The 26,785-nt window shown below is 39.2% G+C and overlaps 1 protein-coding gene across 1 annotated transcript in view; it reads left to right on the top strand.

Moving 5' to 3' along the window:
- The window catches only part of TLL1 (tolloid like 1), a 207,693-nt gene extending 187,886 nt beyond the window's left edge, over positions 1-19,807 (top strand). Inside the window, exons 18-22 of the mRNA XM_075347314.1 lie at positions 3,003-3,128; positions 7,625-7,752; positions 13,876-14,089; positions 15,416-15,666; positions 17,492-19,807. Coding sequence (XP_075203429.1) covers positions 3,003-3,128; positions 7,625-7,752; positions 13,876-14,089; positions 15,416-15,666; positions 17,492-17,623 — 851 coding nt within the window. The 3' untranslated portion in view covers positions 17,624-19,807. The remainder of the gene's footprint in view (positions 1-3,002; positions 3,129-7,624; positions 7,753-13,875; positions 14,090-15,415; positions 15,667-17,491) is intronic.
- Positions 19,808-26,785: the final 6,978 nt, after the last annotated feature.

Below are 26,785 nucleotides of genomic sequence, written 5' to 3'. Positions count from 1 at the left end.
CTCCACACGTAGACATGTCCGTTTTTCTCCAGCATCACGGGTGTCACACGGACCACACACGGACCGCACAGATGTGATCCGTGTGACAGGCACTGGAGAAAACACACGTGCCTGCGAAATAAAAAGAATTTCTATACTTACCTTCTCCAGCATTGCTGTCTCTGCCGCTGCTGTTACTTGCTTCCGACCCCCGCTCATTATGCTTATGAATATTCACTCCACTGCGGGCCAGAAGCAGCAGCAGCGGGGAGTCAGCAGGGCGGGAGACCGTAGATCAGCACCACGAACAGCAACGCCAGGGACAGGTAAGCAGAAAGTTCACGTTCTCCATGTGTTATCACGGAGAGCATACGGAAAACACACGTGTGCCATAAACACGGCACATGGAGGTTAATACGCACCTTTGACACGTCCGTGAAAAACGTGCATGATTTTCACGGACATGTGAAAGAGGGAATCTGTCAGCAGGTATTTGCTACCTCATCTAAGAACAGCATGATGTAGGCAAGGAGATTCTGACTCTCCGACGATCTATCACTTAGATTACTGGCTCCAGCCATCCTCACAAAATAAGTATTATTAGCCCACATCAGGCTCCCTATGGCGATTGTATATTGAGTGTGAGGTGTCAATCAGAGGAGGGGGCACCCCAGACAACATTGCACAAGCCATCTAGCCACAGCAATGATAAGGCTCCGGCTGCTAAAGCAAACATAGCAAACAGAGATGGGACAGTGACAACACAGGCATACCTTAACGGTCTGTTTCAACCCTTACAGCATGTTGGCTTCAGCTTATATAGCAAAAACCCGCTGACAGATTCCCTTTAATGGATATGCCTATTTTGTAGTTTCTTCTTAATCTTTTTTTTTTATTTTTTTTTGAATAGCAAAAATTGCTTTGCAATCCAATATGAAAGTCATGCCAAAATGCACTGTAGTAGAATTCCATTTAAAATCAAAGACACAAAAATAAGAATCATTGATTTTGTGAGGGTTTTTTCATTGAAATTGCTAAATACTGCCCAGTTATATCTGTTGGAACTGTAACTTAAAAGGAATCTGTCAGTAGGTTTTTGCTATGTAATAAGATTGCACCAATCTCAAATTGTATGGTGTTTTTTACCTGAAATATTTGCTTTAGCTTCAGGAGATTATCATTGCTGGACTAGGTAAACTAGAGGACAGCTAGTCTGGCATTCCCCTGCTGTGATTATCAGCTCACTGTCCATAGATTATGTATATACAGAGCCTGGTGTGGGCGGATGCTGCTTTCTCTGCCGCCTTGTAAAATCTAAAAGCTGATTTATGTCAGAATTACTGCACCCAGTAAGCTAAGTGAAACATAATTTGATTCAGGCTCTCTTTGCCTACATCATGCTGTTCTCAGGGTAAAAACAAATCAACATTTTATTGAACACTTATGCAGAAAAGACATACAATACATAAAAAAAATCAAAGTGCATGGTGCAGGAATACAAACTGGTAGAGATAACACCAGTCAGAAATATATAGGGGGAGAACAAATATCTCCAATGGGATGTGCATGGACCCAGTTTTACACTTATATAATCAGCACTAGATAGCTAATATAAATCATCCATTCTTCACAGTTGCATTAAGGCACTTACCCATGCTATGCCCTTTTCACAAGTGGTACTCCCGTAACCCCAACACGCATTTCACGTGGGCTTCCTTGGTTTGGTTTTTTTTAATCTTATCTGGTGATTTCATGGCTCCATTTTTGTATAGGTGCAATATCCATAAGGGAGCCTTTCAAAATTTACTTAATTTTTAATCGGGTTTCAGTCCCTGGCCTACACTGGGAGGTGCTGGGGTAAACTATGTTGGCTGTCAGATGTGTTCTCTATTGCTCTCAGATAGGGTAGCAAAACCTGCTGACAGATTCCATATAACCTTGCTGAGATTACCCCTTCCAGAAAGGCAGTGCTACCTATCTATACATCTCCAACATCGCTACATAAACTGACAAATACATTGCTGAAAAGACTAGACAAAAGTAACGAATTATACTTGATGGTATTTTGTTGGTTTTTATTGGTGGAAATTCTTTTATATAAGAAGAAATAATTATTCCCATGATTTATTTAGAATATAACTTGCAGATAAAAGACTGGTTTAACAAGATTTCACGCTAAACAGTTTTCACAGCCGCCCCCTTCAGAGGCCCCGATGACTAATAAGCCCTTAAATGATGACATGCTAGATGAAATTGTTGCGCTTCGACTCGTGATTAATTTTGTCCCTTTTAATTACTGTAATTGTTATGCATCTGTATGGTGCGTTGTTGTAGAAAGACATTAGATGCTGTAGGATTTTCTATGTATGTCAGGAGGAACCTGCCAGTTTTGATTTCAAGTCATGGCCAGGTCCATTTGGTAATAGCATCTGACACTTTCCTGCGCCAGCGTATGCCTCTCTCTGGAATGTCGGCTGTAGAGACCTTTTTATGTAGCAAAACTGTTGACCTTCTGCCAGTTACTCCTCATCTTTTCATCTCTACTTCACTTCTAATGGTGGAAGTATCAATATTTAATACCTATTAATTTACGTCTTTGCACTGGCCGCTTCCTTGTTACATATTAATACATCTCTCTAGCACTATGGATTGGTCTCACATGTACACGTTTATTTACCCAGATGATTTATAATGTTTAAAGGTATAGATCGGTTTAATCTGTGTTTAAACGATTAGCAGCTTGTACCCTTGTATGTTTTTGCTCGTGAACTTTGTCTCCAGTGATTTACAATTGGCCTATTAAAAACAAAGAGCGGAGATGGTTATTGATTTTCGCAATTTCTGTTTGCAAATTTTATACCAAATTGAAAGGATAGAATTTATACAAGGTTACAGGTTGTCCTGGTAAGCTTCATTGCATGAGATGCTTGGCTTGAATTAACAAGGATTCGGTAAAGATGTTTATGCTGATTCTGTACATGCTGCAGAGCTGTGTTGTAATTTAACCCTGTCGTTATTTGCAGACAAAGATGAATGCTCTAAAGAGAATGGAGGCTGCCAACACGAATGCATCAATACTATTGGTAGCTATGTCTGCCAGTGCCGCAATGGATTTGTACTCCACGAGAATAAACATGACTGCAAAGAAGGTAATAGACACTGAAGATACATGTGGAAATATACTGTGAATTACTTATTGCTTACAGCAAATCTCTTATCTGACAAAAGGCTTGTTAACATGATAATTATTGCAATCCTTTTCCAAATGCCCATTAGAATAATTTCCCTGTAAAGGAGGTCTTGCATCAGGTTTTCTAAGGGCATAAATGATATTTGGTCGTAATGGTTGGAATCATTGGAGATAACCAACATTGCTTGTCAAGACCTAATCTTGAGTTACTACAAAAAATAGGGCCCGCACACCATTAGTATTACATTAACGAACAGGTGCACAAATGCACTATGTGGCCTATATACAAACATATACATGGCCGAAAGTGTTGGCATCCTTGAAATTGTTCCAGAAAATGAACTGTTTCTCCCACAAAATTAGTGCAATTACACGTGTTTTGTTAAACACATGACTTCTGTTGTGTGTATTGGAACACCACAAAAAAAACAAGCACAAAAGTAAAATAGGACATAATTTCACGCAAAACCAAAAAAATACAGGACAAAATTGTTGGTACCTTTCCAAACTTTGTGGTAGGTAAATAACTTTGTTTCAAGTATGTGATGCTCTTTCAGCCACACTTGTAGCAAGTAACAGGTGTGGGCAATATGAATACCTAAATCTTGATAAAAAAGGGAAGAAGTTGACTCAATGTTTGCATATGTGTCTGTGTATGCCACACTAAGCATGTAGAACATGAAAGGAGGAGAGCTGTCTGAAGACTAAAAAAAACAAAATTGTTATAAAACCCGTGTGGGCAATATGAAAATAATACCTAAAATTAGATAAAAAGGGAAGAAGTTGACTCAATTTTTGGATTGTGTGTCTGTGTGTGCCACACTAAGCATGGAGAACATGAAAAGGAGGAGAGCTGTCTGAGGACTTGAAAACCAAAATTGAAGAAAAATATCAACAATCTCAAGGTTACAAGTCCATCTTCAGAGATCTTGATGTTCCTTTGTCCATGGTGCACAACATAATCAAGAAGTTTACATCTCATGACACTGTACCTAATCTCACTGGACTTAGATGGTAGAGAAAAATTAATGAACGTTTGCAACACAGAATAGTTCGTATGGTGGATAAGAAGCCCCAATCAACTTCCAAATAAATTCAAGCTGTCCTGGAAGCTCAGGGTGTATCAGTGTCAGTATGAGCTATCCGTCGAGATTTGAATAAAATGAAACACTATGACAGGAGGCACAAAAGGAACCCACTGCTGGCATAGTGACTTAAGCTATTAAATGTTCATTTAATGGGTGCATATTCACTCTAGTGTTAGTGTCTTCTGCTTTCAAGGTGCTGGTGACTGATAGTGGTGGCAGTTTTGCTGAAGAAAGTGAAGTGCTTACTCCTGAATGGGAGCATTACTGATTGTTGCACCAAATCTGTGTAAATTGAGCACAAATTGGCACACATCAGTCATTTTTACGCCCAAAACTGACAAAAAATTGTCAGAGGCTCCCCATGGTGATAGGGTTACTGTAACACAGGCTCTTGATGGGAAAGTCAATGGGTTAAAGGGGTTATTATATATATATATATATATATATATAATTTCCGAGCTGCACTGAGAAATTATAGTTGGGTGCAAAAATCCTTAAAAACAGCATCCTGCCATTCAATATATTCAAAAAATCAGAAGGCAGCACTCCATTTTTCTTCGGGTTTGACTTTCTTTAATGGCCCATAACACAGGATGTTTCGGTCAGAAACTGACCTTTCTCTAACAGTGTTCATATATACTGTATATAGATAGATATAGTCCCTGACTGGAGGAACATAAGATCGGCCCTGTCCATCAGCATCCGCTAACAATAAAACAGGAGTAGGCCGATGGACAGGTTTGGTCACATGTTCCTCCGGTTTCCTCTGACACTCCTAAGACATATTGATAGGGAATTTAAATTGTGAGCCCCAGTGGGGACGGTGACATCACATGTGTAAAGCGCTCTGGAATTAATTGTTCTATATGAGTGAGTAAAATATACAGTCCCTGACAGAAATTCTGTCGCTTATCCATGTTATGTAAATAAAAGCTTATAACCTGACTTTAAATTCATCCATTGGTTTCATAAATTACTCTTTGGAAAGCTGAAATCCTCCCAAATTTGGTTTAGGTTATGAAAATAAAGTTGCTGCAAAGCTGAAATATTGATAATTTAATGAACACCGCAAGGTCATATTTTGGCAAGACAAAAAGTTTTGTCGCCTTGTCATATAATGCACCCAATCCTAGTTTAGATCCTCACCTGTGCTCACTAAATGATCGGTTAATTAGTGGATGTGTATAAAAAGAAACCCAGCACCAAAGACCTTTAGTTGAATTGCAACTTGACCTCTGACAACATGCCAAAAATCCACCCTGCGACCAAAGCCTTCATTATCAAGAGGCTGAAGAACAGATCTACTGCCAAGGTGGCTGGCACCTTTTAATGTGTCTCAACGTCAGGTACTAAGAATTAAGAAAAGATTTGAAGAGACTGGAGATGTTTTTGACAAGCCCAGGTCAGGCAGACCCCGCAAGACAACTGCTCAGGAGGAACGTTTGTTGGTTAGAAAATCCAAAGCCAGACCCTCTTCCACTGCAGCAGAGCTCCAAAAGGCCTGGTCACCTCAAGACTCTATGTCAACTAGAACAATTTGTCGGATTCTGTCTCAAAATGGCCTCCATGGTCGAATTAGTGCCCAGAAGCCAGCACTAAACAAAAGGCAATTAAAAACCGTGTGGCATTTGCCAAGTCCCACAGCCTGCTAAAGAGATGAACACTTAAAAAGTGGCAGAAGATGGATTTCTATGATGAATCTTCAGTTGAATTACACCACAGCCGCCACAAATATTGCAGGAGACCTAGTAGAGTCCGTATGGATCCAGAAAACAGTTAAGTTTGGTGGTGGAAAGATCATAGTCTGGGGTTACATTCAGTATGGGGGTGTGCAAAACATTTGCAAGGTGGAAGGCAATATCAATAGCCTAAAATATCAAAAAGTATTAGCTCCCTCTTACATTACCAATCATAAAAGGGGTCAAATTCTGCAGCAGGATGGTGCTCCATCTCATACATCCATCTCTACAACAAAGTTACTCCTGGCAAAGAAGATCAAGGTGCTCAAGGACTGCCAACCCAGTCACCAGAAATGAAGATCATTGAGCATGTTTGGGGTAGGATGAAAGAGGAAGCTTGGAAGACAAAACCAAAGAATCTAGATGAACTCTGGGAGGTATATGTAAGACTGCATTCTTTGCTATTCCTGATGACTTCATCAATAAATTGTATGAATCATTGTTGAACCACATGGATGCAATCCTTGAAGCTCATGGAAGTCACTCTAATAGCACCGCAACTTCATTCACCAATGTTATGCAATATATCTTTGTATTAGAAGTTAATTATTTGTTTGAATTTCAAATTATTTTCTGTGGGCGACAAAACCTTTTGTCTTGTCAAAATCTGACCTTTCTGTGTTCATTAAATGATCAATATTTCAGCTTTGCAGCAACTTTTTCATAACCTAAATCAAATTTGGGAGGGTTTCAGCTTTCAAAAGAGTAATTTATGAAACCAATGGATGAATTTAAAGTCAGGTTATAAACTTTTATTTACATAACATGGATAAGCGACAGAATTTCTGTCAGGGACTGTATATTTTACTCACTCATATAGCACAATTAATTCCACAGCGCTTTACACATGTGATGTCACCGTCCCCACTGGGGCTCACAATTTAAATTCCCTATCAATATGTCTTAGGAGTGTCAGAGGAAACCGGAGGAACATGTGACCAAACCTGTCCATCGGCCTACTCCTGTTTTATTGTTAGCGGATGCTGATGGACAGGGCCGATCTTATGTTCCTCCAGTCAGGGACTATATCTATCTATATACAGTATATATGAACACTGTTAGAGAAAGGTCAGTTTCTGACTGAAACATCCTGTGTTATGGGCCATTAAAGAAAGTCAAACCCGAAGAAAAATGGAGTGCTGCCTTCTGATTTTTTGAATCGGACTACTCCTGTTTTATTGTTAGCGGATGCTGATGGACAGGGCCGAACTTATGTTCCTCCAAGAGGTAGCCATGTTAGACCTGAAAAGATATGTAATATGTGAGAGAGGCTGCACTAAAAAAGTGCAGAAGGAGAATCTGTAATACTTAAATAGTAGCAAATACCTCATAATCATATCCCTACACATTTCTAATGATGTAGTTGCCATCCAATGTCCAATAAAAAGAAAATCAATTTAGTCTATTGGGACTTTATTAAAAGGAAAGCTATAAATATTACAACATTTATAGCAATTAATAGAGGAAATATGTCACATATTAAGTAATACAATCAGGTAGGAAGTCTTAAGATTTAACACCAGAACGAGTGTTAAAGGGGGACTAAATTCCAAAGAGGCAAGTGTTTAAGTGATGGCATGTACATTTCTATGAAAATATATTAAAAAAACTTATTTTTCTTTACACAGCTGAATGTGAGCACAGAATTCATAGCCCTAACGGAGTAATAACAAGCCCCAACTGGCCAGACAAGTATCCAAGTCGGAAAGAATGTACTTGGGAAATAAGTGCCACTCCAGGCCATAGGGTTAAACTAGTAAGTACTTTCATAAATGAAATAAGATACACTACTTTGTACAACCTTTCTTTCTTCTTTTTTTAGAAGAACTTCTGTTTAATTTTAGATTTTGGTTTGTAACTAGGGGGTTTAACTAATTCAGGTATGAGATCTGTAGTAAGACTGGCGCCAATATTGGGTAATAAGGCCATTTTAGATAGCTAATAAGGTTCTTTTACATTTCTGTAAAGAGATTGTGGATGACTAATAAACATGGCTGCCACCTTCCAAACATTATGACAGAAGACAGGTTGGGTGTGTGGTCCGGTCAACCACATTACTTTAGTTGATCTGAGTTATAATACCAGAGACATCGGAGATGGTCGAGGAACGTCTTTGACATTATAAAGTGCGTTACCACCCATATGGTCAAATAGTCCTTGGTGCTGGAAAGACCAGGAAAACACAGGGAGGTATTGGGAGTTGTGGCAGACATGGCATAAAGATTCAGAGGTGTATAATGTGTTTTTTAGTTTAACCTCTTCATGGTCTTCAAAAGAATTCAGCCAAATGGTGGTGGGCTGGCTGCCATTTTGCTTGATTTGTGCCAATTGAATCCCACAAGTTTCAGACTCGCTAGAATCTGAAATTCTTTGGGAGTTAGCAACGAATTTGACTAGTTAAGGATCAATTTTCTCATCTACAGACAGAAACCATGGGCAGGTGGGGTGATGTTTTTGGAAGAAAACAGATCTGGTTTGCAGACCATTTTGTGGATCTCTTTGCACATTTGGGCAGAGGCTTTATGAAGGCCATTACCACAGAGCTGGAAATACAAAATTTTGATGGCTTTATATGCTAAAGCTGTCAGGTTTATTTGAAGCAAGGTGCCCTATCCAAACACCCAAAAAAAATGGCTTCCCCGGAAATTCTGTAGGACAGCAGCTGATGGTGAAGTGTTCAACACTACTTGTACACTGTGTGCAGAATTATTAGGCAACATGTATTTTAGAGGATTTTTTTTATTATTATTATTATTATTGATCAACAACTATGTTCTCAATCAACCCAAGAGACTCATAAATATCAAAGCTTAATATTTTTGGAAGTTAAGTGGTTTTTTTTTTTTAGATTTGGCTATCTTAGGAGGATATCTGTTTGTGCAGGTAACTATTACTGTGCAGAATTGTTAGGCAACTTAATAAAACCCAAATATATTCCCATCTCACTTGTTCACTTGTTTATTTTCACCAGGTGAACCAATATAACTGCACAAAATTTAGAAATAAACATTTTTGACATGCAAAAACAAAACCCCCAAAAATTAGTGACCAATATAGCCACTTTTCTTTATGATGACACTCAACATCCTACCATCCATGGATTCAGTCAGTTGCTTGATTTGTTTACGATCAACATTGCGTGCAGCAGCCGCCACTGCCTCCCAGACACTGTTCCGAGAGGTGTACTGTTTTCCCTACCTGTAGATGTTACATTTTATGAGGGATCACAGGTTCTCTATGGGGTTCAGATCAGGTGAACAAGGGGGCCATGTCATTATTTTTTCATCTTTTAGACCTTTACTAGCCAGCCACGCTGTGGAGTAGTTGGATGCATGCCATGGAGCATTGTCCTGCATGAAAATTATGTTTTTCTTGAACAATACCAACTTCTTCCTGTACCACTGCTTGAAGAAGTTGTCTTCCAGAAACTGGCAGTAGGTCTGGGAGTTGAGCTTCACTCCATCCTCAACCTGAAAAGGTCCCACAGTTCATCTTTGATGATACCAGCCCATACCAGTACTCCACCTCCATCTTGCTGGCGTCTGAGTCAGAGTGGAGCTCTCTGCCCTTTACTGATCCAGCCTCTGACCCATCAAGAGTCACTCTCATTTCATCAGTCCATAAAACCTTTGGAAAATCATTCTTAGGGTATTTCTTGGCCCAGTCTTGACGTTTTATCTTATGTTTCTTGTTCAAAGGTGGTCATTTTTCAGCCTTCCTTACCATGGCGATGTCCCTGAGTATGGCACACCTTGTGCTTTTTGATACTCCAATAACGTTGCAGCTCTGAAATATGGCCAAACTGGTGGCAAATGGCATCTTGGCAGCTTCACGCTTGATTTTCCTCAATTCATGGGCAGTTATTTTGCGCCTTTTTTGCCCAACACACTTCTTGAGACCCTGTTGGCTATTTGCCATGAAACGTTTGATTGTTTGGTGATCACGCTTCAAAAGTTTGGCAATTTCAAGACTGCTGCATCCCTCTGCAAGACATCTCACAAATTTGGACTTTTCAGAGCCCGTCAAATCTCTCTTCTGACCTATTTTGTCAAAGGAAAGGAAGTTGCCTAATAATTAAGCACACCCTATATAGGGTGTTGCTGTCATTACACCACACCCCTCCTCATTACAAAGATACACATCACCTGATTTACTTAATTGGTAGTTGGCTCTCAAGCCTATACAGCTTGGAGTAGGACAACATGTATAAAAATTATCATGTGATCAAAATACTAATTTGCCTAATAATTCTGCACACAGTGTATATGTTTTCAAGTAAGCATAGATCTTGTTCTTGTTACCCATAGCAACCAATCGGAAAACGCTTTTCGATGTTTTATACTGCTCTAGATAAATGAAAGCTGTGATGTGATTGGTTTTTAAGGGTAACAAAACCGTTTTATCCCATTTGTATTTTCTAGCAATGAACTAATAACCTGGAAGCTTCCTTGCGTGTACGTCTCTTATAAACTGTCGCTACCCTGCTTTCACAAAGACATTTGCAGCATTTTGAGTCAGCCGAGATTAACAGATTGTACAGATTGTTCTTGAGGGAAAATTTTGCTGATTTTGGCCCAGACACTGAATAAAATATAATGTGTATTCCTTCTGTGTTAGAAACATACATTCTTTGATATCTAGGATGATCTTTGATATAACCAATTATCTGTGAAGAAAAGTTTAGTTTACTGGCTCCTCATTGTAAAAATCAGAAAATGCACTTATGATGTTCAGGACACCTAAAATAATAGAGACCAAAAGTTTTTATTAGGAAACCCCGAGATTTGACTTACAAAGTGTTATATGTCACCCAATTGATCTTTACAATCTTTCATGCTGTGTTCACATTATGCATTTGTCATGCTTTTTTCTGTAATTTTCTGAAAAGATGTTAAAAGAAACGCATCAATTTTACTTTGTTTTTGGGAAATTGCACTAATAAAAATGCACAGCAAATGTATTTTGTGAACACAACCTCTGCCAGACATGTCAGGCTGCTGTGGTACGGCAGATCTGATGAGTGAGTCAGTCAACTCCTCTTTGAAATTGGTAGGAGCTACAATTGGCTAAAATTGATAGTATTTGTGTTTCCCTGAAAATAAGACTTGCGTCTAAATTAAGCCTTCTTATGGAGCCAAAAATAATGGAGGACTGTCTTATTTTTGGGGAAACACAGTAAAAATCGTTGCTCGTTGGCCCTCTCACTCCTTTTCAAAATATCGTTGCTGCTGCAGGTACAATGTTGTTCGTCGTTCCTGCGGCAGCACACATCGCTATGTGTGACACCGCAGGACGACGAACATCTCCTTATCTGCGTTCACGGGCAATGAGGAAGGAAGGAGGTGGGCGGCATGTTCCGGCCACTCATCTCCGCCCCTCCTCTGCTATTGGACGGCTGCCGTGTGACGTCGCTGTGACGCCGCACGAACCGCCCCCCTGGAAAGGAGGCGGATCACCGGCCAGAGCGACGTCGCAGGGAAGGTAAGTCCGTGTGACGGGTGTTAGCGATGTTGTGCACCACGGGCAGCGATTTGCCCGTGACGCACAACCGACGGGAGCGGGTACGCTCGCTAGCGATATCGGTACCGATATCGCAGCGTGTACAGTACCCTTTAATCTCCTTTTCTACAGTGAACTTGAGGAGTACTCTGTTGGGCTTAGAGTCCGTTTTAGGCTGGGGTCACATAAGCGAATTGGATGCAATATTCTAATGACACTCGGCACAAACTCTGCAGCAAGCATGAATGAAGAGTCATTTACTGTGATCTTATTCTCTGGCGTGCGATAATCTGAGCACAGGTGTAGAAAAGATGGACAGATTAATTTCTCTATCTTCTCCATTGTCTGTCTCTACATAGATCGCACTCTACACAGATGTCATTTGAGTGCAGTCCGATGTTTCACAGTCAGCCGTAGACTTGTATAGATGCGTATGACACACTGCCGAATCACCATGAGCTATAAATTTCAGATCTCCTTGGCCTCATTGACTAACATTGGTCTGAGTGAAATGTAAGATTTTCTCGCATTGCACTCGTTCCGATTCATACTCTTGGCCTTTATGCTATTGCAGTTGAGGAGGTAACATTTCCTGTTAGGCTAGGGTCATACTACAGTATAAATATTTGTTAATATTTTCATCCACAAAAGCGGGACGATTTTTTTCTCACTTGTCATCCATGTGCAATCCATTTTTTTATTTAGTAGTTATTAACCATTTACAGTGTGCTATGTTACACAATTGCAATGTATCTATAAAAGTTGGATGCTATACTGTGGCATCCGATTTCATTCTCGCACCCGTAGACTTGAATGGGCGAGACTGACCTGATTTCCGAGTCAAATCGTAGCATGCTATAGTCTTTTTTACAGACATTCTGTCAGTGGAAAAAAAAAAACGCTCATCTGCATTGATTGCCCCATTGAAAACAAGGGTCAGTATGCTGACTCAGTTTACTGGATGCAACAGTTGTGACATAATCAAAGTGATGCATCCTTGTAATCAGAGTCTCTTTTCTTACATTATGCTTCTCTCAGATGAAGTAGCAAAAGTTTGCTGATAGATTCCCTTTAAGGGAATGTGTGACCCGATTTTTGCTATGTTATTATTATTATTATTATTATTTATTATTATAGCGCCATTTATTCCATGGCGCTTTACAAGTGAAAGAGGGTATACGTACAACAATCATTAACAGTACAAGACAGACTGGTATAGGAGGAGAGAGGACCCTGCCCGCGAGGGCTCACAGTCTACAGGGAATGGGTGATGGTACAATAGGTGAGGACAGAGCTGGTTGCGCAGCGGTCTACTGGGCTGAGGGCTATTGTAGGTTGTAGGCTTGTTGGAAGAGGTGGGTCTTGAGGTTCCTCTTGAAGCTTTCCACGGTAGTGGAGAGTCTGAACTGTATGTACTCTATACTCTATGTAAACTGACAGCAGCATAATGTACTAAGATGGACCCTGATTCCAATGATGCATCACTTAGTTTACTAGAAGCAGCAGTTGGGATAGTCACCGCTTTCTCCGCTGCAGAGCACAGTTGTTGAGCTGTGTTTATCCCACACTACAGCTTTCTGTGTACATTTTATAGTGACTGAAAGCTGCTAATTGGTACTGGGCTTGGTTGACCTAGGAGGTAGGAGAACAGTTGTCCTGTAGGGATAATCTCCTACTAATAAAAACACTGATTTTATTATAACCTCAAAATACATCCTAATAAGTGATACATTACTGGAAAGCGGGGTCTCTGCCCCTACATAATGCTGCTCTTAGGTTACATAAAAGTGTTATTTGCATCCCAGATTTTCAAGGCTGCGATGATAACAACCTCATCAAGCTCCAGCCATTGGCAGTGTGACTATCAAATCAGCTGAACCTGGGATTTCCATTATTCCAATTCATTTTTCTTTCACTGTTTCCATAAGCCCACCTCTGGTAACTAGCACCTGGGTGGAGTTGTTGTAATTTCAGCCATGAAAGGCTGAGACGAGAATAGCCCTTTAACGTAATATGAAAGGCTGAGACAGGAAAAGCCCTTTAACGTACAAATTTTAACTATTGACTTCTATTTAAGATGCATTTTTTAAGCTGATAAAATGATGGAGTATCTTGTTTTTACTTATATTTTTATATATGTACATAGAAAATAAGAAAACATTACACACATAATAAATACTGCCATTTCTCACATTACCAACACAGTAGGTTCTTCGTATACAGTCCAAGGGCTGATTGATATGAAAATGGTTTGGTCTCAATGTCATGCATACCCTTGAAGATGGCATATTGTCCTCTCTTCACAATAAAGCAAGACCATGTTCTAGAGCTTCCCATAGACCGTGTCCTCTTGTTTCATGTGAATCTGTTTTTGCAATAGACGTTTGGCGAATTCGAAATTGAGCAGCATCAGGAGTGTGCTTATGACCACCTGGAGATTTTTGATGGAGAAAATGAGAAGTCTTCGATCCTGGGACGATTGTGCGGCAATAAGATTCCAGAGCCTCTAGTTGCTACAGGAAATAAGATGTTTCTGCGTTTTGTGTCGGACGCATCCGTACAAAGGAAAGGTTTTCAAGCCACACATTCCACGGGTAAGTAGGAAATGATATTTAACTCAAGGTCTGTGTTTATCATGTTTAGGAAGCACAAAGGTATGCGTAATCTCTGAGCCAAGTGGGAAGCAACCAAAGGAAGGCTTCCTTGTAACAATGAAGCGTGGGATAAGATTATATTATATTATACACCTGCATATTCCTGGATGGAGTATTCATGTAAACATATTCCACAATTTACAGAATAAGTAAAAATAACACATGTTGGATAGAATGGACTGCTGCACGGAGATATTGTTTTTATTTCCATCAATGCATGACATTTGTTATAAATTACAATACACTAGGGTTATCCCGGGAACACAAAAAAATCCTCATCTTTGTTCTGAGAAGCTATGCAAGCACATTTAGTTTATTTCCAGGGGATTGTACTCCACTATCGATGTGCAGCTTATGGGTTAATGACAAAAACAGTCCATGGGAAGCAAGTAAAGAAATAAACTCGTGTCATACTGACATTCTTCCATCAATGTCCTGTAATACGACATCTCCAATAACGGATAGGCTACATTTTATATTTAGAAGGGGGATAATTTATTTATGCAACAGAAAATCTTCTGAAGATAGTTATTTATGCAAAAAAAAAATAGTTGCATTATAGCGACCTCTAGTGGTAAATTACCTCCCTATACGGTATCTTTGGATTCTTGTCGTTTTTTCATTTTACAAAAGTAGTAATAACCCATATGTAAATATTGCAGCTTGCTGTTATCCTAACTCTTTGTGAAATATTACACTACTTTGTACAGTTGATTATATTTAGACTAATTATTTCTAAAGATATTTATCTTTAAATTATAGACTTTCATATCAACAAGATTTAAGTGATTGAATGCTAAGTTTGGTGTTCCAATTGACAACATTGATGTTGGCTGACAAAGATTATCACTAATATATAATGTGTGCATACACTATATGTGTGTGTGTGTATGTATATTATATGTATGTGCATACGCTATATATATATATATATATATATATATATATATATATATATATATATATAGATATATATGTATATATATCTATATATATATATGTATATATATCTATATATATATATATATATATATATATATATATATATAGCGTATGCACATACATATAATATAGAAATGTAAATATGTATGTGTGTGTGCATACGCAATATATATATATATATATATATACATATATATGTATATATATATAAATATTGAGAGAGAGACGCGTTCGTTTCAGTGTGTTTATATAAACTGTTTCTTTAGTTTTTTTTTCCATTGAATGAATTTATATACCAATGTCCTAATGTGCATATTTTTTCAGAGTGCGGAGGTAGACTAAAACCAGAGGCAAAACCGAAAGACTTGTTTTCACATGCTCAGTTTGGAGACAACAATTACCCAGTCCAAGCAGATTGTGAGTGGTTGTTGGTGACGGAAAGAGGTTTTCGAATTGAACTCGACTTCCCAACATTTGAGGTGGAAGAAGAAGCAGATTGTGGTTATGACTACATGGAGCTCTTCGATGGTCATGATACCTCTGCGATGCGGCTGGGACATTTTTGTGGATCAGGGGTGAGTCATAACATGTATAAAATATTTGTCCTCATAAAAGGATATTTTACTTGTTGAGGGGTAAGCAGATAAATCATGAAAAATACTAATAAATACCTGTTGGGCCTTTATGCTTTATGCAAGTAATCGAGCAGTTCTGATCTGTAGGTTCTTGAACATTTAGTTCCCTTTTTTTTTTTTTTTTTTGAAGAGTGTATGTGTATATATATAATGGGATTTATTGCCTTGATTAAGGGGGTCTTTTGTTCTTATGAAATCCCTTTTGTGGTAGAAGGACCCAGAGAAACTCAGATAAATGTGTGAGTAAACCAGAAACAAAGTGTTATATAGTTTCAGCACCATTGGGAAAATGAAGAATTGCATGGTGTTACACTAAAATTAATCTCCAGGCAGGAAACAGACTAACTCTAGCACCACCTATTGGAAGTGGCAATCCTAAAAGTCAAAAGTGGCCCTTTAATGACCCTTTTCATATGACTAAGGATTTATGCCAGATCAGAACCCCAATTTGCAGACAGTGTTTCAGGGTAATTGTCCCCCATCAGTGCAAAGTATGGGATCTGATCTGGCAGCATGAGAAGCTGTAGTGGGGTCTTAAGGGAAACTTTTCTTCTTGCAGAGACCTGACCAACCAGTCTGGCTGCCAGTGAGGGGTTTTATAGGTGCCATGCCCCTCTGGGAAATTGGTGTTCTGATCTGGCATAAATCCTTAGTTATATGAAAAGGCTCGTTATAGGGTCCCTTTTGACTTTTAGGATTGCTACTTCCAATAGGTGGCGCTAGAGTTTGTCTCCTTCCTGCCTGAAGAGACAATTTGAATATTTCCCAGAGGGGCATTGCAGCTATAAGACCCCTCACTGTCAGCTAGAATGGTTTGTCAGGTCTCCGCAAGGAGAAAAGTTTTCCCCTTAGACACCACTTCAGCTTTTCATACAGCCAGATCAGATCCCATAGTTTGCACTCATGAGGGGCAATCACCCCGAAACACTGTGTCTGCAAATTAAGGTTCTGATCTGGCATAAATCCTTAGTCATATGTAAAGGCTTGTTAAAGGGCCTCTTTTGACTTTTTGGATTCCTACTTCCAAATAGGTGGCACTAGAGTTTGTCTCCTTCCTTCCTGGAGAGACAATTTGAATATTTCCCAGAGGGGCATTGCAGCTATAAGACCCCTCACAGGCAGCCAGACTGGTTTGTCACTTCTCTGCAAGGAGAAAAGTTTTCCCCTTAGACTAAAATGAATAGGATAGCCATTGTTCTCCAAGAAGACACTGGGTCCTCCACAAAAAAACATACTGTTTTCATAATTGCTCTCCGCTCTGGTTAATCCATGGGGCTCTAAAAAAGGGAAACTCTGTTAATGGGGTGGTCCATGACTTTTATTTTGCTGGCCTATCTACTGATTCAAATAGGGCAAGATGTGCAGTACCCAGCCACTGCCGCTGTACATTTGCCGAAGCTGTGCTGTGCCACTGTACAGCGGAGTACTTCTTTCCTCCGGTGTCAGCAACAGCTGATTGGTGGAACTGCCAGATGTCGCACCCCCACCAATAAGATATTGATGACCCTAGGACAGGCCATCAATATAGCAGTCACTCCTAACCCCTTTTGAACACAGATTTCTCTAAAAAGACCTCTAGTCAGATATACAAATTCTCAGAAACATAATTGTAATTTCTGCATTCCCGTTATGACATTACATAAAGGATATCTTGCTTGTCATTGTATGGACACATCTAATGTATACAAATGGATATTTCTTGTTCAGATTTGTTTTCATGTCATGTAAAGATTCAGAGCTGTAACCTCTTCTATATGTATTTCAGCCTCCAGAAGAAATTATATCCAGCGGGGATTCAATACTAATTCATTTTCATACTGATGATACAATCAGCAAGAAGGGATTTCATATACGATACAAAAGCGTGAAGTATCAAGATATCCTGCTCACCAAATAACACACAACCTCTGAAGCTGAAAATGGGGGGGTAAAAGACTGCACATGTGAACTATAAAAAGGAAGTATTTTTTTTACTAACGTTATTAGTACAAGTGTTTTATATCATAATTTAGAATTGGAAGCATCGACCTAAGGAACTGCACTGGCCAGTATTGGACGATCCAAGCTAAAGACGTTGATAAAATGGTTGCAATTATACTACCATGCCACACAGGGTTTTGCATGCTGCTAGGGAAGCTTCGGGGGAATTCACAAAAGTTGTAGCTAATAGGATAGTGTGCAATATATTGGTTTTTATGTTGCTTTTTTTCCAGCAACAGACAAGGTAATTGTTCTTCGTATGGTGGTTTCCAGATAATGCCTTCTGATGATCACAAGCACAAAATACAAAAATGGTAAATGAAAACCATGAATATTTATACCCGATCAAACCAGCTAGGTCCCTTTTGTGAATTTCCCCTTAAGCGCTTTCATACTTGGCTTTCATTGACATTTGTCAATGCTCCCTGCAAGATCACTCTGCAACGTTCATTGAAAGTCACCCCAAGGACAGCTCTATCTTCTGACTATTGTCTAAGAAGAAATATAAGACAAGATGAAAAGTTCCTGTAGGCCACAGACTCATCGTTCACAGAATTCCTCAGACTGGACTTTTGTGCTTGGCAGGCAGCTTATCGTGCAAACAAAATGGCATACAGAATGCAAAATAGGAAGATCTTTAGGATATGTTCGGAAACCCGGTCAGGGCTCCTCCATTTATCCAACTACACAAAGATGCTTAGGATCTGCAAACTTAAAGCCTCTTTGTCTCTACACAGACGTCTGGTTTACATCCGAGAAACAGCCACTTTTGTTCCTTTCGTTCTAACCATCATTTATACGAATGTAACATTCTCTTTCCTCCGCTACATTCATAGTGTGAACGCTGTTCAGAAAAGGATGTTGTCAATGTACTGATCTAATATGCCATATGTTGTAATGCACTGTTACTTTGCAACAAACATAAAATCAGGGACCTGTTAGTGGCTTTCACGTCTGTCCTTCTTTGAGCGGAATAAACGACAATAAATAAACGGGAAATATAATCAGCTGAATTGCAAAACATGAAACGCAGACTCTGGTTTCACCTTCACCTTTCAGTATCCATCCTTGTAACGGCTGCTACAGTATTTCTGTTTTGTGTGTGAATATTAAGGACAAACTGTCATTCAGACTCCATTAAATTCAGAGATTTCAGGAACGTCCTGTCTATATACTTCGCTTATACATATTATGTTATTGGATGAAATCTCCAATGGTGCTATATCCGTTACAAAAAAAACAAAAAACAGAAATTATGCTAAAAAAAAACTATTTGAGCCAACTAAAGTGAGAAATTTGAATGTGTCTCTGACCGTCTGCATATTATTACTAAAGACTTCAGAAGTATATGGAGAACTCTGCAATCTCAGCTCCCTGTCCTGTGGAACAACAATTGTTGCCTTAGAATTCTTGCACATGATCAAAGCGATCGTCATGTAGATACATCTGTAATTTCATATGTCTCTGGACTACTTTAACCTTTTAATGTATGTTACAAAGGATCTTTAAGGACATTTAACCGTAGCTCTACATATAGTGTACATATAACATGCTGCTTTCTCGGTAGGTGTATTTTTTTTTTTTTGTTTTTTTTTAACCTGTTTTATTATGTGCTTTTAGACATTGTACAGCCATGTTGTACCTGCTATTGTCAATTTGTGTGAATGTACATGTTCCAGGCGTGTGAAATATCTTGTTTGCGCAACCATTTAAATGTTACTTTATGTGCCAAACTTTTTTTTTTTTTCTTTTGACGTAGCAACTTTTTATTTAAAGTTGTCATATGCAGATAAGTATGGTTTATTTAAGATATTCAGGTTCCCGTTTGTTTTATTAAATAGAAATCTGGTTTTGGTATTATTGGATGTATGTTGCTGTCTACATTGGCATCAAACATCTGTTATCTCACTGCAACATTCACTGGCACTAATAAAACACATCTTATTTCTTTAAAGTACATCATCCCATGAAGTTACCAGTATGTATATTCAAAGTGCTCCATATGGTTTTTTTTACATTTATTTTTAATTTATTAGACATATCGATGACTTTTAAAATAGATCAGTAAACTCCTCAACCTAGCACATATGATGAGTATGGTACAATATAGTAAACCAGCATATACCTCTGACATGCTAGCCATGGTATACTTTTTTTCAAGGTGGTCTGAGATTTCTTGAATTGCAATACGTTATACAATTTGTCTCTACAGCAACTCAATATAAAGTTAAGGTTGGAAACCTACATACGTCTGAAATCTGAGTAGGATTTCAGCAATCGGAGCGAGTTTGCCTCAACCATTAAAAGTGTTGGATGGATGTAGTAAACCTTTAACTCCTTAACGATCGCGGGCCGTAATGGTATGTTCTAACGTATATAGTTGTAATCACCAGCAACTGCTGCGGAAAGCCAGCGGTGATCTGCACACATATCAGCTGATTTGAACTGCTGACGTGTGTGCTTCACAGGCACGATTGGATCCGCCATCACCCACGCCTGTTAACCCATTAACAATAGAAGTCCCAGAGAGGGGTCATTTAACATTTCTACCATTGGAACCCTATGGAGCTCGAAATCTCTGGGACTTCTAGTGTTAAATCGCAATGTCAAAATGTGTCATTGCAATTTTTAAATACCCGCCGCGGTAAATCTTCATTTATCTGTCGCCATCGGCGGCGCTATGACGTGATCACTGTGAACCGATGGTTGTCATGGTAGTGCAGGTCCATGTGATGACTCCTGTAGCTATCATGAGTCACTTCCTGTTTCACCCAGCCGAGTGCTGCCAGTAACAAGAGGTGAGTATTTCTGGTGATCGCAGCTGTGATCACCAGAAATGAATGAGCGATCAGACTGCTGATCCTTATAGTCCTCTAAGGGGACTAGTAAAATTAAAAAAAAATATAAAAAAAGTTAAAAAAACAAAAACTTCAAATCACCCCCCATTCGCCCTTATTGAAAATTAAAGGGTTAAAAAAATATACACACATTTGGCATCGCCGCATTCAGAAATGCCTGATCTATCAAAATATAAAATCAATTAATCTGATCGCTAAACAGCGTAACGGCAAATAAATTCAGAACACCAAAATCAAGTTTTTGGACACCGCACGTTTTGCGCAAAATGCAATAATGGGAGATCAAAACATAGCACCTGCACAGTACTGCATAGTACCGGTCACGGAAAATAGCGCAAAAAATGTGTGCCACTTTTTTGATCAAACTTCTGAATTTTTTTTACCCCTTAGATAAAAGTAAACTTATACATGTTTGGTATCATCAAACTTGTACAGACCTAAGGAGTCATACTGACACATGAGTTTTATCATATAGGGAACATGATGAATAAAATAACCCAAACACAATCATGCAATCGTGCTTTTTTTTTTGCAATTTTTCCGCATTTGCAATTTTTTTTTTGCAGTTTTCCAGTACACTATATGGTAAAACTTATGGTTTCCTTTAAAAGTACATATTTTCCTGCAACAAACAAGCCCTCATATGGCATTGTTGGAAAAATGTAAAAGTTACGGCTCGGAAGAAGGGGAGTAAAAAAACGCCTGAAAAATGGAAAATCGTTTGGGGGTTAAGGGTTTAAGGCATTATTCACATGGTAGTATTGCTATCCGAGAGCTCTCTCCGTAAAAAGAACCTGTCACCAAGTTTTTCCGTTATGAGCTGCGATCACCAAAAGTGAGCCCTTATATACAGCATTCTAGAATACTGTATATAAGATCTCAGGCCTCTCTGTATAACGGAAAAAAAAAAATAACTTTATTATACTCACCTAGTGGGTGGTCCGGTCCGATGGCTGTCACCTCCTGTATCTTGTCTATCTTGTACGAATGTTATCGTCCTGCCCAGCCGCATGTGCATGACACCTCCTGCGTCATTCACAGAAAGGTATCAACTGAGCTTCTGCGCATGCGCACTTTGATCTCCCTGGCTGAGGGCAGATCAAAGTACTGTAGTGCGAATACGCAGGTGGTCTTTGACCTTTTCTTGCACCTACGTTTTACAGTACTTTGCTCTGCCCTCAGCAGGACAGATCAAAGTGCACATGCGCAGGAGCACAATGGTGGCCTCTCTTTGAATGACACAGTACGAGTCATGCACACGGGGCTAGGCAGGAGGGTGGTGGTCACAAGAAGAGAGGAGGCACCGGACCAAGACCAGCAACACCCATTGGACTGGACTGCCCCTTAGGTGAGTATAATAAAGCTTTTTATATTCTACTCCACGGTCTGGGCACTTATATACAGTATTCTAGAATGCTCTATAAAAGAGCTCACTGGTGGTGACTGCAGCTCATAGGGAACCTGTCACCAGGTTTTTCCCTTTTAAGGGTATGTGCGCTTTTTCTGACCACAAAGATGCAGTGTTTTTGCAGTGAGCAAAAAACGCACCTGCGGCAAAAACGCACTGGTAAAAACGCATGCGTTTTACCGTGTTTTGGTGCATTTTTGGCTGCGGTTTGCTGCATCTTTCCAATGCATTGCATGGGTGAAAAAATGCAGAAAAGAATTGACATTTTGCTTTTTTTTTGTCACCTCAAAAACACAGCTAAAAAAAAAAAAAGTACTGCTGACAGCAAAAATGAAAACTCATAGACTTTGCTGGGGTTTTGAGACCAAACACGTACTTGAAAAACGACGCGAAAAATGCATCGTGCACACATAACCTTGAAGGGAAACTATTATCAGGAATTAAGTTTCATGTGTTTTTTAAATATGCCAATTTTTTCACATATATTGATCTTTATTAAAAAATAAAAGACAATATTAGTAATCCTGCAATTTTCACACTGGCTACTGGGGCTTTTTTTTTTTTAGACTTTTTTTGTTCTTACAGGAAGAGTTTACAGCACTGATCCATATGATCAAAGGCAGGATTATAATGACAGGTAACACCTCTACCACAAACAATAATAGATGATTTAACACGTCACGCTGCTGCCCCTCCTTCACCTTTGTACAGGTTCATTAGAGTATGTGCACACATGTTTTTTAGGCAGGTCCACTACCTGTGTAAAAGTGCTTAAAATAATGAATATGCATTGTCTGTAAAAAACAACTTACTGTTTATATGCTCAGTCTTTCAATTGGTTCAAGTTTCAGGCAGTTAAAAGAAGTGGACTGACCATTCCTCAGGTGTTTTCCACTCTATAAAAACTCTCAAGACTTTACAATAAAAGTCAAAAGGAAGGATGAGAAGACGCCAGGCATAATTATGAGCGTTTTTGTTTAAAAAAAAACAAACCCAAAAACCCACTAATGGTTTCTTCATAGTTGAATAAACTTGTAATGTAAATGCAAGTACAAAAGACACTACCAAAATAAGTGAAACAAGATGGTCCAGATCAAATGAACAACTTCTTATTTATTGCTTTAAAAATTCTTATACACGGGACATCAAGTATTTATACAGAAAACTAGACTGAAAATACAATGAACTATCTGAAAAACATGAAAATGGAATATGCATAACTGCTATGAATAATAGGAATATAAGAGCTGTTTAGCCATTGTATTGATAAATGCAAGAGTCTTATTTCACATACAGTATATAGCTTGGTCCTTTGCTTCCCATACAGAGCAAGTTTTTTAACTGCAGGTGAGGTTACATATAGGTTAGGGACCCCCCAAAAAAAATCAAAAATAGAGATTACCGTGGCGTGGTTTGTGGCTCTTTTGCATTGATCAATACAATGGTTAAACATCTCTTATATTCCTATAATAGCAGTTATGCATATTACATTTTCATGTTTTTCATTTTTTCAGATAGTTCATTGTATTTTTCAGTCTAGTATTCCCATAGCAGTTCTGCTTTTCATCATTCCCCTATACATTTTGACTAGTGTGCAACTCTTTATCCTATTGTATAGTTATACGTTTTTGAGTCTTGCACCTTGTTCACACCATTCCAGACATACAGTCTTTAATTGTTATACAGAAAATATTAGGCTAGGGCCCAACTTTGCGTTTTTACCTGCATTTCTGCAGCGTTTTGAGAAGCACCTTTTTCATGCGAAATGGCCTGCGTTTTGCGTTTCCATGATATTCTATGGATAAATGTGATTTCCAGACCCCACTTTGCGTTTTAAAACGCTGCGTTTAATTTGCATATTATGTGGCAAAAGCCATGCGTTCAAAGAAGCACCATGTCAGTTGTTTTTGCCATTTTAGGTGCGTTTTGCTAACATTGGAGTCAATGAGAAATGGCAAAAAACAAGATTCCTTCAAATTTCTGCGTCTTACCTGCTTTTTCAGTGGAGAAAACATGCGTTTTGGACTTCCAAAACGCATGTTTTTTTTACCTCAAAATAATGAATTCATATGTCCCTTTACACACACAGATAATCCGACAATTTAATATAAAAGGAAATTTATACTTTATTACTATTTTTACATCAAATATAATATTACCGCAATAATTTAATGAACACAGTTCAATTTAATGATTTATTCTATGAATATAGATTTGATTCTTTTCTTCCCATTTTTTCAAAGAATTTGACTATTTAAACTTTATTAAGCAGTGTCTTTATGTTCAAAACACAACTATCAGAACGCAGGTGAAAACGCAGGTAAAAAGTGCTGAAAACGCATCAAAAACGCGACAAACGCATGCGTTTTCAGCGCTAAATTTCTGAAAAAGGCAACTTTGGTCAAATCAATTAAGCCAAAAATGTGCGTTCTAAACTGCAAGTAGGTGAACGCAAAGTGGGTCCCTAGCCTTATAGTAGCGTAAGCATCATCGCATTTCTTGTGTGCATCCACCCTTAATCATGATTAAGGGTGGATGCACACCAGAAAGGCGTTAATGCATACACTACTATAATGTTTTCTGTATAAATACTTGATGGCCCATGTATATGAATTTTTAAAGCAATAAAGAAGAAGTTGTTCATTCGAACTGGGCCATCTTGTTTCACTTATCATTAATCAGGCCATGGCGGAGCCTATGTCCGAGTTCTGAACAAAAAGTAGACGACAGTAATAGTGAGTTGAATTTTACACTACCAAAATGATACAAAATATTGACGTTAAAAAAATTGGCCAGAAAACTGCGAAACAAGTTGAGTCAGGTGAAAAAAAAGCTACCATATCCTGCCGTGTCCCTCTTAAACTCTGAGGCTTCGCCCACCTGAAAAACATGACGTCTGCACATGCCCATAGATGCTTCAATAGAAAACGTATCGTCCAGATCTGAATATTGTGGCTCTGTACGTGTTCTGTTCTGAAACAATGGGAAGCTAAAGTGTAAAAAAAAAAAAAATCCTAGTGGGGAGTGTGAAAATGGCAAGCTTTCTAAATTTTATTTTAAATAAATTTTAATTTTGTGACGTGTGGGGAAAAAAATGGCACTTTTTTTTAATACATGCATGTGCCACAAAAACCTGATTTAAACCATAGGCATTTTTTTGTTGATGTCCTACAAAATAAAGTCCTTTCTTAAAAATATATTATCTTTATTAATTTATTTAAAAAAAGAAACAAACACATATAACCACCAGTAAGATAAAGAGGCCGCCTCTAAAGGGACCTAAATAATTGTAATATTACTAGGTAGCCCTAAATTTTACCCTATCTAGCCACAGAGGTTGTCATCCTGATTAATCATGCAACAATGGAGCCCCCGCTCATTGTTGTCTTCCCCTACTTATCCCTGAGTATACGCTACCCTAGATGTTAAAATTGCTATAATGTTACTACTAATTACTGTCCCTTTAGAGGCGGTCTCTGTTGAACTTACTAGTGGTTTCATGTTTGTTGCTTTTCTTTTGATCAAATTAATAAAGGTAATGCATTTTTAACAAAGTATTTTTTTCTCTAAGAAGTTTTTGAATAATGGCCTTAAAAACATTAGTATTTGTTAGGCCTGCGCCACACATCCGTGCCTCCGGTACGTGTTTGTCATTTTTTACACGTCCCGGCGGCACGGAGACACTTTAACCAATGCTACCCTATTGTAGCAGGCACACACACGTAAAACCACACGGAACGTGTGTCCGTGTGCGTTTGTACGTGTGTGCGATTTTCAAAGCGCTGACATGTCAGTGATTTCTCCGGCAGCACGGGTGTCACACGGCCCGCACCCGTACCACACGGGTGTAGTGTGGATGCGGTCCCGTGTGACACGCGCCGGAGAAAACACACATGTCAGTGAAAAAAAAACAAAACATTTACTCACCTTCTCCAGCCCTCCTGTCTCTGCCGCTGCTGCCTCTTGCTGCCGACCGCCGCTCATTAATCTCATAGAATATTCACTTCACTGCCTGGCAGCAGCAGCAGCGGGGAGACGGGAGGGCTGGAGACCGAGGATCAGCACCACGGACAGCACCGCGGACATCAGGAAGGACCAGGTGAGTATAATAATTACCGATTCTACGTGTGCTATCGCGGATAGCACACGTAGAACACACGTGTCACGCACGTACCAGAGACACGTACTTACCTGCACGCAACACGCAGGGAAAATACGTGTCTCTCGGCACGTGCGTGAATTTCACATGAGTGTGGCAGAGGCCTTAGACTGTATGCCCATTTTCTGATAATCTTTCCCCTGCCCAGCAGTGTGCAACTTCTTTATCTGGTTGCAGCATGTGAGAGACAAAAAAAGATACATAAAGGCCCCTTTACACACTGAGACTTTCTAGTGATCCTGACCGACCGGGATCGCTGTAAAGTCGCTGGTGAGCTGTCAACCAGGCAGATCTGGCCAACGACGCAGCAGCGATACGGACCTGCAGAACTACCTTGCTGGTCGTTGGGAACGTGTCACACAGCAGCTATTTGACGACTCACGCCTATGTTAGGGGCGTGGTGTTTGGCGCTGAAGCCAAATAGGTGTCCTTTATACATGCCCCCCTCAGCTCCGATTGGTGATCGCTAGTGCGTTCTTATTGGCGACCCCGAGCTTGGAAAGATTGGCAAAAGTCGCGCTTGTATATCCTTTGTTCCTGAGCTTCTGTTGTTTAGTGGATCTTTGTAGAGTTCTCTGTACGGTGACTCCACACTGGTTTATCTATACAGCATCAATAAAGCTTCAATCAAATGATGCTTACCGTATAGGCTTT

Source organism: Anomaloglossus baeobatrachus, chromosome 1, assembly GCF_048569485.1.
Source record: "Anomaloglossus baeobatrachus isolate aAnoBae1 chromosome 1, aAnoBae1.hap1, whole genome shotgun sequence".
NCBI lineage: Eukaryota > Metazoa > Chordata > Amphibia > Anura > Aromobatidae > Anomaloglossus > Anomaloglossus baeobatrachus.
The sequence above is the reverse complement of the archived record's forward strand: the minus strand, read 5'-3'. Positions and strand labels throughout refer to the sequence as shown.